A 13514-nucleotide genomic window follows, 5' to 3' on the forward strand; every position below is an offset into this window, starting at 1 on the left:
TTAAAGCAACCCTGCTGCCAAAAGGACTGCAGGAAAAGGGAGAAAGGCTCTGAAATGTGGTGGGGTAAATAAATTAACAAGGTGGAAGACGGAATTAAGGCCGAATATTGAATAGCTAATGTGGAATTGCTTTTTAAATTTGCCTCTCACTACAGACATTCTACGACGGAGCCGGTGGGGCGTATTATTTGCTGTTTCTTATAGCCCCAGAAGCAGCAAAGAGGCACGTGGACCAGCAGAGACAGAGCATCTCGGTGAAAGAACGTAGAGATGCTCCCGGGGCCCTTGGTGACTCAGGCCTCACAGGAAGGGCCACAGGAATCTGTCGCTAGCTCCCCCCAGCCAATGGCTTTTATTGTGTGTGTGACAGCCTGCTGATGTACTGCAAGGCGAGACTTGACGGAGCTGGCGGGGGAGTCAGTTAACCTAGCGGTAAGATCCTGGGGTTGGCAGAGGCAGCCCTGGACCCAAAGAACCCCAGTCCTTATGTTCTTGAAAAAATGTGTCTGGACACCATGTGTCCCTTTAAGTGCCAGACAGCCACCAAACGCCACCCAGAGACAGAGGAGCACAGGAGTACTTGCCTCCCTCAGCAGAGCTCTATCCCACCTCCCTGCAAGGAGGCCCCCACAAGGAGGCTGCTCCTCTGCAGAGGCTCCACATGCCCCTCGTGGGCCCCTGTGAAAGAAGTGGCAGCACCAGCCAGGTTAGCAGCAGGCAGCTCTGAATGCCGGTGGGGTGCAGCTTCTTGCCTTCAGGAGCAGCCTTTCAGGAAGGAGCCCGTGATGGATGCTGTGGACACATGACCCCTGCAGCATTGACCATACAGGTGCCTTATGGAGGGCTCGGGATTGTGCTCCTGGCACAGTGGAGGAGTTGTGGGGTGAGTGGGATAATGACTGTCACTCCCTAGGCAGGTAACAAGTCAGGGTGCATTTTGCCCTTCCACTCTCCTCCAGGAAACAACACAAACTGTCTGAACCTGGCTCAAGAAGCCTGGGAGACAAAGAAGAGAGAACCACATAAAGCAACCAAAATGGCATGGGGAGATGGTCACTCACCCTTGATCCACAAACGGACACAAGACTGAGAGGCGAGGCCCTGGCGAGGACCCATCCTGTTTGGAAACCCGTCAGTCTCCAGGTGGAAGTCGGACAATGTCCACAAGGCAGCCTGGCATATGAGCTCTTTATTGTTTTTCAGACAAGTCTTTGTCGTGCTTTTGTTCTGAACATGCAGTACTTTGCTTCCTGAGAGCTGGCTGGCCACTGTTACCCTGGCTTGCCCCAGGGAAAACAGGACAGCAGGTGCTGCGACCAGTGAATTGCAGAAATTTGCACCCCAAGACCCCAATCTCCAAATGGGGGTGGCCTGAGACAACAGAGGGGGTGCTTACGGAAGCCATGGAGGGGTCAGAGATGCAGTTACCTTGGGAACCAGGACAACCACCATGTCTTGGTTCCAGGGAGCCAGACAGCAGAAACCAGTTCTTGTTTCATAAAGACAATGATGTGCCTAACTCTGCTCCCCTGCCATTTCTGCCCGTCTTCCCACTCCTTGTTCCTTACCCCTACTTGCAGCTGGCCGCGGCTGTGGCTCTCTGAGGGGAGTGAAAGGTGGCCAGGCCATATCTAGGTGTTGTAAAAACAATGCATTGCAATAACAATTGTTTGGTCATGTCCCAGCACCCTTGGGTTCCAGGAGCCTCAGCTGCGAGTGGAAAAGGGAACAAACAGACTTTAATGGCATTGGGGAAGAAAGAGCGGCAGTGTGTGGAGGTATGCTGGAAGTGTGAGGCCAGGAGGGGGCCCATGAGGTGTTTGAGTTGTGAACTGGGATACGGAACAATAACTACAAAGGATTGTTTGATTGTCCTGGGTAGGAAACTGGCTGGTGTTGCCGTCTGGAGCTCCTGGTGGAATCGTTCGCTATGACTGCTCCATCAAACCCAGTATGGGCTCAGCCTACTGCAGGTCAGCATGCAGATGAGATACTGAGCCACCCAGCTGGTTGTCAAGTCAGCCTGGCAGATAGCGAGAGCATTTCCCCTCCCTGCTCCGGGGTTGTCTGGTGACTGGATTCCTGGAGGGGAGGGACTACACGTGGTCACTGGCTGCTGTTAGCAGCGTGCACCTTGCAGTTCCTGTTCGTGGACAGCTGTGGATACATAGATACACATCAGCCACATAGTTTCCCTAACTAAAGAGGAGACAAATACACCCGCATGCACGCACCTTTCCCAGCCAGCTTTCGTAGCCAAGTCCAGGACTGCTGTATGGTGACTGCCTGGGGTTTCTGCAGGACGTGATTTGCCCCGTGATTCCTAGATGATCGGTGGGTCCGCTAGCAAGCCCAGCCAAGGGAATACCAAGGAGTTGGCTCATTAAGGCTGGTTCTGCCATGCCCTGGTGAGAGCTTCATTATGGATAGCTTTGGGTTTGGAATAGTTCTTGCAGTTTTGGCCCCTCTGATTATTGCTACAAACATGTTTGTTGCTGTTGCTTTGTTTCGGCTCATCCAGAGGAATGGCTACATGGGGCTGTATTTTGTCTTGAACCTTGCCATTGCAGACTCTTTGGTTGGCATCTCCATCACCGGGCTGGTCACAAACGAGCTATCGACCTACAGAAATCACCTGCCGGAGATGTTCTGCATCCTGAGGATGGCATTCGTCATCTCCCCATCAGCTGCCTCCATCCTCACCATGCTCCTGGTTGCGTTTGACAGGTTCTTTGCCATTAAACGGCCTTTCCAGTACTTCAGAATCATGAGCGGCCTGGTGGTTGGTGCCTGTCTCGTGGTGCTCTGGCTGGTGGCCTGCTTTATTGGATTTCTCCCAATGCTCGTGGAGGCCTTCCAGCAGAAGAGCTATGGAGGAACGTGCAGTTTCTTTGGGGTCTTCCAGCCCACGTACACGGTCACCATCTTCTGCATCGGGTTCTTCCCGACTTTGTTCATCTTCATTTACCTGTACTGTGATATCCTGAAAATTGCCTCGCTGCATGTCCAACACATCCGAGAAGTGGAGCAGGCTGGGCTGTCAGGGAACAGCTCCTTGCCTCATAGCATCAGTGACATGAAAGCTGTGAGGACCGTGGCTATTCTTATTGGGTGCTTTGCGCTGTCCTGGTCTCCTTTCTTCATTGTTAGCATTGTGCAGGCCCTGTGCCAGAAATGCTTCCTCTACGATGTCATTGAGAGGTACCTCTGGCTTCTAGGGCTCTGCAATTCTCTGCTAAACCCATTGATCTACGCCTACTGGCAGAGGGAGGTGCGGCTGCAGATCTACCAGCTGTGCTTGTGCATGAAGAGGAAAATTTTCCCTCTCTTCCACCGGGAGAATGGGCCACCAGTTCCCAGCAGGGATCCAACACCAGTTCAGGCCATATCCAGCCCACAGCTCCAGGAGTGACACGGTAAGGAAAGGAGGTGCGAGCTTTTCTTCTCTTTTCCCCTGGCTGAGTCAGAGGCTGGGAGGACCTGGGCCCACAGCTGGGTCAGGCTCTTGGGCTCCACTTTGCAGACACTGGCAAGGCTGAATTCAGTCCTAAGACAAACGAGTGCAAGGTTGCAAGCGCAGTCTCAGACATACTCAGTGACTTGGTGTGTCTCAAGTTGGCTAAAAGAACTGATGGCCACTTCTGCATACAGCCTTGGTCCCTAGCTGAGTTTGCCAGGAACCAGTCTACGCCCACGGGACTCTTCCCCTAACTCAGTGGCTCTACTTGACGTTGTTTTTTCTCTCAGAGTCCTGTGAAAACTGCCCTCCTCCCACCCCTCCCTGACTTAGGGTCCATCTATCCTGCAGCTGGAAGGGTAATTCCCAGCCCCAGGAGGTGTACAATGCACAAGCTCTGCCTGCGCTAATGCTAAAAGCAAGCAAAATAAAAAAATACTAATGCTCTAAAACCCAGCAGTCCTGGAGCACCTTAAAGAATAACCATTTTATTTGTGAGGTGGGTGAGCTTTCGTGGGTCTTAGGTCCTTACCTTAGAAACAAAGCAGTTAGTCTTGAAGGTGCTTCAGGACTGCTTGGTGGTTTTGTGAAGCTACAGACTAACACGGCAACCCCTCTGCCTCCAAAAATAGTAGCCTGGCTGGGGCAGTACAGGTGGGGCCGAGTGAGCCACCCCTGTACAAGCCTGTCTGAGATCCTAGGTAGCTATTTGGGCAGCGGGGCCACCCGCATGATTACGCTGCTCTTTTTAGCATGTTCACGTGAGTGGGGCTATCGTGTAGCATCTGTCAGAGCTCAGAATCACTCCACCAGCTGCAGTGCAGACCTCTGGAAGCCCCCTTGCAATTCCATCTCTGGTTCCCTTTCTCTGGCTAAACGAGCTCCACACCCTGTGTCAGAGCGCTGCTCCCACCAGCTGTCTGGTCACTCCCTGAAGTTTTTCCGGCTCTTTTGTAACATGGGTTCCCCAACCTCAGTGCAGCTCCTGGTGCAGCCTCCCCACACCGGACAACACACTCTCCGTCCTCTGAGTCTAGCTCGGATTGGCCCAGGACGGGCCTTCATCAGAGCAGACTCACCTGTCAGCTTGGGGCCCCTTTCTGCCACTCACTCACCTCCCTTGCCAAAGCTGGGTCCGAGCTAATGCAAGTTCTCCAGCAGATGCTGCGTGCTGCTCTCTGGAGCTGGGATAATTTCAGATCACCTAGCAAAATGACATGGTGACATGAGATGACAGCCAGGTGAGCCCCGCTCTTCAGCTGGAGAGTCAAAGAGAGCACACACCCCAGGGATGCACAGCTCAGGGCTCAGGCTTGCCCAGGCAGGCATGCTTTGGCAGGGACTGTACTTGTTTCCCCCTTTTTCCTCCCCACTCTGCCTAGGCCAGCGTGCACTAACACACTGGGGCAGAGGCAGTGGGCAGCGAAGGGTCAGTGAGCATGGCCAAGGACTGGCATAGCGCAGACTAACCCTCAGCAAGCAAACAAGGACAATTTTTCCGGAGCGGGGATGGAGCAAGGAGTTTGTCCCAAGCTCTGGCACATGTGGCTGTCAAGGGGGTGTTTCTGCCCAGTCATATCTGCTGCTGGCCAAGCAGGGCTTGTCCATGGCCTGTCTTGACATAAGTGCCCTTCAAAACGTCCACATCTTATTCCTCTTTCTGGGGTCCAGTGTGTTACAGCCAGGCCAGCACCAAGCCTGGCAACAGACAACTCAGACCTTCAGCACTCTACTAGTCTTGCATTTTTTCTTCTCTCTCATCATTACCTTTGCCCTTTTCACGTCTTCAGGAGGCATTTCTGTCTCACTTATCTTCTGGAGAAGAGCTTTCATCATGCCCGCACCACCTGAATCATCCAATTTCACAAACACAAAGTGGTTGCGGCTTTCCACATTTACATCTTGTTTTCCAGATCTTGTGGAAACAAATCTTGCTGTCATAGCTGTTCATTCCCATGTGTGCAATCACAGATTTGACTGAGTAATATTGTGACTCATTCCCTATGGAAGAGATTTTGCCTGTGATGTCTCATCCCAAAAAGGTCAATCAGCAAGATCTGAATGTTTTTTCTAAGTGAATGAATATGAGTCTCAGTTAATGTTTCTCTCCTACACCAACAAACACATCCATGCAACAAAATTTTAGAAAGTTTCCATTACCAAATGGCCTTGAGAAGCCCAATTCTGAACAGCAAGTGTCCGCCCAAGAGTTATAAGTCTTTGCAGAACACTGTGCCATTGAGTGCATACTTGGTGTAGAAAAGGAATATTTTCTTGATCAACTGTCTTATTAGAGTTTAATCTCTTCTCCAGTTCTTCCCATGTCTGGAGTGGTGAGATGAAATCGAGAGATTTATCATGGCTGCTGAGAACAGCAGATACATTTTTCCAGTCTCAAAGGCCATAATTTGCCAATGCAGATTTCACATTCATAGCAAAGTTCTTGCAACAAAAGGAAAATATGCTATCACTTTTACTGAATCAAGTAACCATGCTGGGGCAACAACCTCACTGTTTTACTGATGACACGTGTAGAGATTCGGAATGTCAAAAGATTCTACTCTACTTGAGTGAGTCCTTTCACTACTAGCACTCTGCAACTCTTGGGTTTATTTTGGGCCCTTTGCCAGGATGACCTGGTATCAGATGGGCTCAGAACCGATCACTGAGTTAGCATCCGACACATCAGAAATGCTTTTCAAACACGTTTGAGTGTATTCTTTTTGTGGCATGATTCTTAGGTTGGAATATGGAACACAGGGACAGCTGTGTTTTAATAACCACTTCAGTCCATGACTATGTTTCTTCAGTTACCCTTGTGCAATGTTACACAAGGCAGTAAGGAAGGACAGATGTAACAGAAGGGAGCATTTAACCCACAGAAAACTGTTACTGATTTTGTGAGCAAGAATGAAATTCTTAAATGCTGTTGAAGGGCCAAGCCTGGATGGTGGGTGTTGGAGGGGACACGACATAGATTCTTTTGCAAACTGTTGGCCCAAAGATATTGTTGCTGTAACTCCTCTGAAGTGGATATCTGAGAAACTGTCTTATCTGAAAAGTATCAGAGGGGTAGCCAACTCTGTCTGTATCTTCAGAAACAACAAGAAGTCCTGTGGCACCTTATAGACTAACAGATGCTTTGGAGCATAAGCATAAGATGAAGAGGTCTTTGCCCATAAAAGCTTATGCTCCAAAATATCTGCTAGTCTCTAAGGTGCCACAGGACTTCTTGTTGTCTTATCTGAGTCATTTTTCTACCTTCCCAGCCCTGCTTAGCAAACCCCTTTTGACAGTCTGCTTTGAGCTGATTATGTGTTCAGGCAGGATGTAGCTTCCACAGCTCCATGGTTAGTACTCTTCCCTGACTCTGGAGGAGGGTTGATCTGGGGGAGAGGGTTGTTCATAAACCCATTCCTCAGGCATGGAGACTGAGTCACAGAACATGTTCCGTGGACCCGCCTTGCGCTCCTCTGACAGCTCAGGACTGCCAACCAGCACGTTCTCTGCCCCAGAAGCTGTGGAGGTGCTGCCCTGGATTTGGAGTTCAGCAGTATGAGGAGGGAAATTCTCCTCCTCACTCAGTATCCCAGTTGTGTTGGCTTGCTTTTGCCCCTGGTGGACATAGATACCATCCAGGGCTCAGGCCAAGAGAATGTTGGATGTGGAAAAGGCCAGAGTTCTGGTCCCACAGAGAATCCCAGTGGTGGGGCAGGGCTAGGGAGCAGCACTCCTTTAAGAGAACAAATCCTGTATTGGTCTGCATGGCCAGACACTAACAAGTGGTGCTGCTACAGAAAGTGTGGAAGAATATGGAAATCTGCAAGAGAAGGCCGGCTGTGCCTCGTACAGAGGAGGCTCGATTCAGAGAACAAGGGGTTGATTTTGAAGGTTACCATGGTTACATCTTTCATACTGTGGAATTCGCACCACATTAAGTCTGCTTAGTGCACGAACTAGGTTAGGTAATTCATTTCCTGGGCACATCTTCCATATTGACTGGAAATTGCTCTGAATTACCTAGGAGAGCTTGCTTAAAGCCTGCCCCTCAGGGGATAACGGTTAAACTGACCGGCAATGTGGGCCAATCAAGGCCATTCACGCCCACTTACCCAAGGGCAAGGGCCACAGTCGTCTCCCTCACAGCTGCACTCCAGTTTTGACATTTCAGTTGCCAGGAGATCTATGGTGGATAATGAGAGAATGAACTGAACTCCTGGCACGGCACAGCACCGGGGCTGAGGGCGGGTGGGTAGTTAAAATGGACTTGCTCCTTGCTGGACTATTTCCACTGTGCTGATTCAGGGGGTGCCTGCTCACTGTAGAAGGTTAGGACAAGCCATGGGAAAGGATGTGAAAGGGACCCAAGGAAATGAGCTGAGTGTTCAGAAGGGTATTTGGGCACAATTCAAACAAGGTTGTGTGTGCAGGGGCGTAACCACTGCACACGTCCAGTCACCAAGTTGTGTGCAGGGGGATACACACGGGACTATAAGACAGAGCTGCCCTTGCAGTCAATGTAAGCCTGTTACAAATCAGGCTCCCTAAATCTACCCCATTACAGAAGTGGAGAAGGTGCCACTTTCTTTGTCTGACGTTGGGTGGGAGATGTCATCCTGGAGAAATTTGACCACTGAATTTTCTTACCTCGTATGGGGGATACAACTGTTAGAATTTAGAAGGTGCAGATTAGATTGAATAACAGCATATTCTTGTGCCTGTGCAGATGCCTCAGGTCACTGGGCCAACTCCCAGGCTGACATGGGAGAGAGGAAAACACTCTGTGGACTGACTGAAATACAAAATGAAGGACCGTGGTGCCCACTGGAAGGGGAGAGCTGGACATCCCAACAGCCCTGGGACAGGGGAGGAGCCTGTTCCTCTGACAGAGGCATCTGCTGGGGCTCTGAGAGTGAGAGCTCTGAGGAGGCCAAGAGGTGGATGGAGTTCTGCACACAGCCAAACCCTTCCAAGAACACGGCCATGCAATGACTGGATCAAGTGTGTTTGTTGCATGTACTGGGCCTGCTCTTGAATGCTTCCTGAAATATGTGCTCACTGCGTATGCAAAACAGTCTGTTCCACCTTGTACTCCAGCTGCGACCCTCCTGGTTCCTTTCCCAGCCCAACAAAAGCTTCTTTGTCATCCACTTTGTCTCTTCAGCCAAGCCAGCCTTACTCTTGGCCGGCTGATATGAGCAGCTCCAGTGAGAGAGAGGAGGGGGTGTCCTGCCTCCATTCACCTCTGCTTATACCTAAGCAGAGGCAGACTGTCTTGCCCACACCTAACAGCAAGCACACTGTGTCCTATGGGAGTGCTTCCAGTACCTGCACCCATAGGTGCTGAGTCTGCAGGTGCTCCAGGGCCTCAGAGGATGGGGTGAAAGGGGGTGAGGCCCTGGGGCTGCATGGGGGTGGAGCACCCTGGGTAAAAACAAAGGCCGGTGCCTGTGTCTGCACCAGTGATGACTCCCACAGGAGATGCTGGTGCAGATTCCTACTCCCTCATGGACTGTGGCTTCTGGCTGCCATCCCCAGCCCCTTTCACTAGGACTGGCAGCAAGCTGCTTTGCTGGGAGGGAACATTAGATGTTCAACTCCCTGAGCAGGCAGGGTTGGAGGGGGCTGGGCCACAGGACAGGTAGAGGATGCAGGAAGACTGGAGGTTTGTCATGAGCAGGGAAGGAAGATGGAGTGCAGCAGCCTAGGTAACAAGGGCCCAGAGGGCAGTAGGGTGGGCTGCTTGGGGAGGGCAGCCCCACAGACCCCAAGGGTGAGCAGAGGGAGCAGACTGCAGCTCCAAGCAGCCCAGGAGAAAGCTTCTGTTCTTGTGGGTATGCTTGCAGGGGTGAATGTCTAGCCCTGGAGACCACATACAAAGCAGGGCAGGCAGCTTCCGCTACAGCTTAAGGGTCAGCAGGGACAATAAAAATGGTGTTTTTTTTTTAATCTTTTTGGTTTTTAATTGAGTGGTGGCATTTGCACGTGTGGCCGGGGCTCCTGCCAGTCAGGCCACACCTGTCGGCATGAAGTAGAACCACCTCCAGCCTCTCTTCGCTGCACAGCCTGAGCTGGGGAAAGACCACAGCTCCCAGCATGCAGTGCTCCAGCCTAACCTCTGTGCCTGTCGGATCCAACCAGAGCAAGGGGCCCTTAAACCCCAAAGGATTAACAAAGGTGGGCAACCCCAAGAGCCACTGCAGTAAAAACCAGCCTCCCCTAACCCTCCTCCTGGAGCATTTGCTGTGAACGTAGTGAGTTCTGCCAGAGCCCACCTGAGAAGTTACCCAAGTTTTTCTGCTTTGTTCTACCAGCAGCAAAGAACACCCCAGGTCTGCAGTCGCTGATCTGGGTGTCCCCATCTGGCCCCACTGGGATTTCACAGGCACTCAGCCCAGGAGGCCCCAGAACACATCCAGAGGGGCCTAGGGTCTTGGGGCTCCCAGCGGCTGCACTCCCAGTTTCAGCTGGGTGGGGCATGCCAGGGCTCAGGGCTTAGCTACAGAGAGAGCGACAGGTCTAAAACCGCAAGCAGAACTGGAGGGAACAGCTAAAACCCCAAAGCTCCTGCAGGGCTGAAGCTGTGCATGGAGATGCAGAACTGAAGCCCCACATCCCAGCGCTCCTCCATGTCCAAAGCCCTGAACCCCAAAGTTACTGCAGGGCATAAGACCAGGGCCCACCCACTCAAATCCCTGAGCCCTCCTTCCAGCCTAACACCCTAACTCCACCACCACCACCACACCTTGCAGCTGCAGTCCCACACTCCCATAGCCCAAGTTCCATGCCCCACAGAGCTAAAGCCCCAAGGCCCCCCACTGGATCCTGGAGTTTTATTGGAGTATATTGGAGGGGGGCTCAAAGGAAAAGGTTTAGAACCCTGTGCTGTTAGGGTTTATCAGTCTCTGCAGCTGCCTGATTACCTGGTTCCACGTGCTGTCCAGTTGACCAGTCAGTCCCTAGCTCTGGTATTCTCTCTCTGAAGTTCTACTCTACGTAAAACAAACAGGGAAAGGTAAGGGTCACCATAATTCAGACTCCCAGAAAGAGGACACTGCAGCGCACAGGGATGGGACCTGGTAGGAGGTGGTATTTGTGGTGGGCGTACTCACACGAATAGGGAGCAGTGCTACTCCCTGTATTGATGGTCGGGCAGCTGGTGCAAGCCTGGGATGCAGTGACAGATGCCTGTCAGCACCTTCCAGTGGGACCCCTATCCAGGGATGGAAGCTGGGGCTGCAGGGGAATGAAAGAATCAGCTGGGGATTCAGGGGCAGGACCAACTGGGAAGGGTTTCAAGCAGGGCCCTTTCTGAGCTGCAGCTTGGCTGCTGTGCAAAAGCACCAGATGTCACCTGTTTTGTCGATTGAGAGTATACGATACCAGGGCTGGAAGGGACCTCAGGAGGTCATCGAGTCCAGCCCCCTGCCCAAAACAGTATCAATCCAAACCAAATCATTCCAGCCAGGGCTTTGTCAAGCTGGGACTGAAAAACCTCTAGGGATGGAGATTCCACCACCTCTCTCGGTAACACATTCCAGTGCTTCACCACCCTCCTGGGGAAACAGTTTTTCCTAATATCCAACCTACACCTCCCCCTGTGTAACTTGAGACCATTGCTCTTTGTTCTGCCATCTGTCACCACTAAGAACAGTCTCTCTCCATCCCCTTTAGAGCCCCCTTTCAAGAAGTTAATGGCTGTTATCAAATTGCCCCTCAGTCTTCTCTTCTGCAAACTAAATAAGCCCAAATCTCTGAGCCTCTCATCATAGGTCATGTGCTCCAGCCCACTAATCATTTTCATTGCCCTCCACGGAACCCCCTCCAATGTGTCCACATCCTTTCTATACTGGTGGGGCCCAGAACTGGACACACTACTCCAGATGTGGCCTCCCCACTGCTGAAGAGAGGGGCACAATTTCTCTAGATGTGCTGCAAATGCTTCTCCTAATGCACCCCAATATGCCATTAGCCTTCATGGCCACAAGGGCACACTCTTGACTCTTATCCAGTCTCTCATCCACTTAACCCCCAGGTCCTTTTCTGCTGCACTGCTACTTGGCCAGTCAGTCCCCAGACTGTAGCGGTGCTTGTGCTTCTGCCATGCCAAGTGCCGGACCTCTGCTCTTGTCCTTGTTGAACTTCATCAGATTTCTTTTGGCCTAGTCTTCCAATTTATCCGCACCTTGCCCCTCAGCACTCCAGTCAGAGAGGGAGTAAATGGCAGGGCCTGAGCAGCTGCTTCAGAGGGGGATGCTCCAGCTAGCCTCTGGGACTACTGACTAACATCTCTCTGGCCACCTCCCTGTCCCCAAAGCCAAGCTGGGGGTGGGCATAGGACCACAGCCCCACTCTTCACTGCTGTCGGGGTTAATCGGCCCTCAAAGACTCAGGCCCCGGGGCGCCCCAAGGGCTTTCCAGGCCACCATGCTCTGCCCACACCCAGGGAAGGCAGCCCGCCAGCATGGGGCAGCATACACACACTCGCCCATGAAGCTCTTGGAGATGGAGTGGAAGGAGGCCAGCTTCACCACCGTGGAGTATTGGGGGCCCAGATCAAAAAGGAGCTCTTAAAGGAGTGGAACTTGGAGCCCTCCGCATAGATGCTGTCCTGACAGACCGTGTCACCAAGGCCAGCATCAGACTCACTGGGGCCCAAGGCAAAAAGCCAAAGTCTGAGCCATGCAGTGCAGAGCTGGTGCTGAAGCCTGTGTGACTCAGCTTCCTGGGGCCCCTGTGACATAACACAGGGGTCATACAGTTATTTTCACTGCCAGAAAGGGGTCACAGTGCAATGACACTGGGGAACTGCTGGTTGAGAAATGAACCTCAAAATTTATTAGAGGCAGGAGCATAAGGTGACTGCACAGCCTGAAAAAGTGTCACAGGCTGGTGATAGAAATGACAATAAAAAGGAACACAAAGACCTGACAAGGGAAACTAACAATATCATTTAAGAAAAAAACCCTCTATGGATGCTAAGGTTAAGAACTACAATGAGGATTTAAAAAAAAAAATCCATCAGGAACAAAGGGAATGGTATGAGTCTACTATCGCCTGGGGGTGGTAAAATTGCCAGTGACACAAGAGGCATAAATACTTCTGTTCCGTATCTGGAAAAAAGCAGGATGAAGTATGCACATCTTACAGCGACAAGTCTCAGTATTCTGACACTAACTAGGAAAGACTAACAGCTGCTGTTTTTAAAATCTGCAATAACTTATCACAGAACACTAGAACTGGAAGGAACCTTGACAGGTCATCAAGTCCAGGCCCTGCACTCACGGCAGGCCAAACACCATCTGGACCATCTTTGGAAGGTATTTCTCTAACCTGCTCTTTAAATTCTCCAGTGATAGAGATTCCACAACCTCCCTAGGCAATTAATTCCAATGCTTAAATACTCCCAACGTATAGGAAGTTTTTCCTGCTGTCCAACCTGAAGTTCCCTTGCTGCAGTTTAAGCCCATTGCTTCTTGTCCTATTCTCAGAGGTCATGGAGAATAATTTTTCTCCCACCTCTTTGTAACAGACTGCGGCACCTAGCAGCAACCACACTCAGAGGTCCTCCTCTCCCCATGGTCCCTTCTGGCCATGGAATCTATGAATCAACAATATGGAAGAAAACACATAACTAACAGTGGTGAAGTTTGCAGCTGATACAAAAATTGGTGGATTGGTCTCCAAGGAGCTGCAGTGAACAGGGATCAAGCCTGAGTATTTCCATTTGTCAGCTGCACAGGAATGACAGATTTCAGTGGGACCTGCCAGAACGCACGATAAGAGGGTTATGTAGAACAGAAATGCCTTGAATAATGAATAACTAGTGATTCCTTCTGACCCTCAAAAATTAGAAAAGCTATCTACTTCTCTTCATCCCAGAATAGGATTGGCTTATGAGGACAACAACACATTTCTCTGCATCATGGGAGATACTGGACTCTCCAGTATCAACCAAAGTTGGATGTTCCCCCCCAGAACAGAAACTAAAATGCCTAAATGACAGTGTTAGCAAGACACGATGGGTGAAGTAACACCTTTTACTGGACCAACCTCT

General features: G+C 51.1%; 1 protein-coding gene across 1 annotated transcript; it reads left to right on the forward strand.

The window, feature by feature from the left end:
- The first annotated feature begins 1190 nt into the window (after positions 1-1190).
- On the forward strand, positions 1191-3650 carry GPR119 (G protein-coupled receptor 119). The gene has a single exon (XM_075007876.1). The coding sequence runs from the start codon at positions 2423-2425 to the stop codon at positions 3410-3412; it is 990 nt and encodes a 329-aa protein (XP_074863977.1). The 5' UTR covers positions 1191-2422; the 3' UTR covers positions 3413-3650.
- Positions 3651-13514: the final 9864 nt, after the last annotated feature.

This window comes from Carettochelys insculpta, chromosome 13 (assembly GCF_033958435.1).
Source record: "Carettochelys insculpta isolate YL-2023 chromosome 13, ASM3395843v1, whole genome shotgun sequence".
NCBI classification, from domain to species: Eukaryota; Metazoa; Chordata; order Testudines; family Carettochelyidae; genus Carettochelys; species Carettochelys insculpta.

What these genes read in the sequence shown, in the direction of transcription:
- GPR119 (XM_075007876.1), top strand. Translation starts at nt 2,423, where the DNA reads ATGGATAGCTTTGGGTTTGGAATAGTTCTTGCAGTTTTGGCCCCTCTG.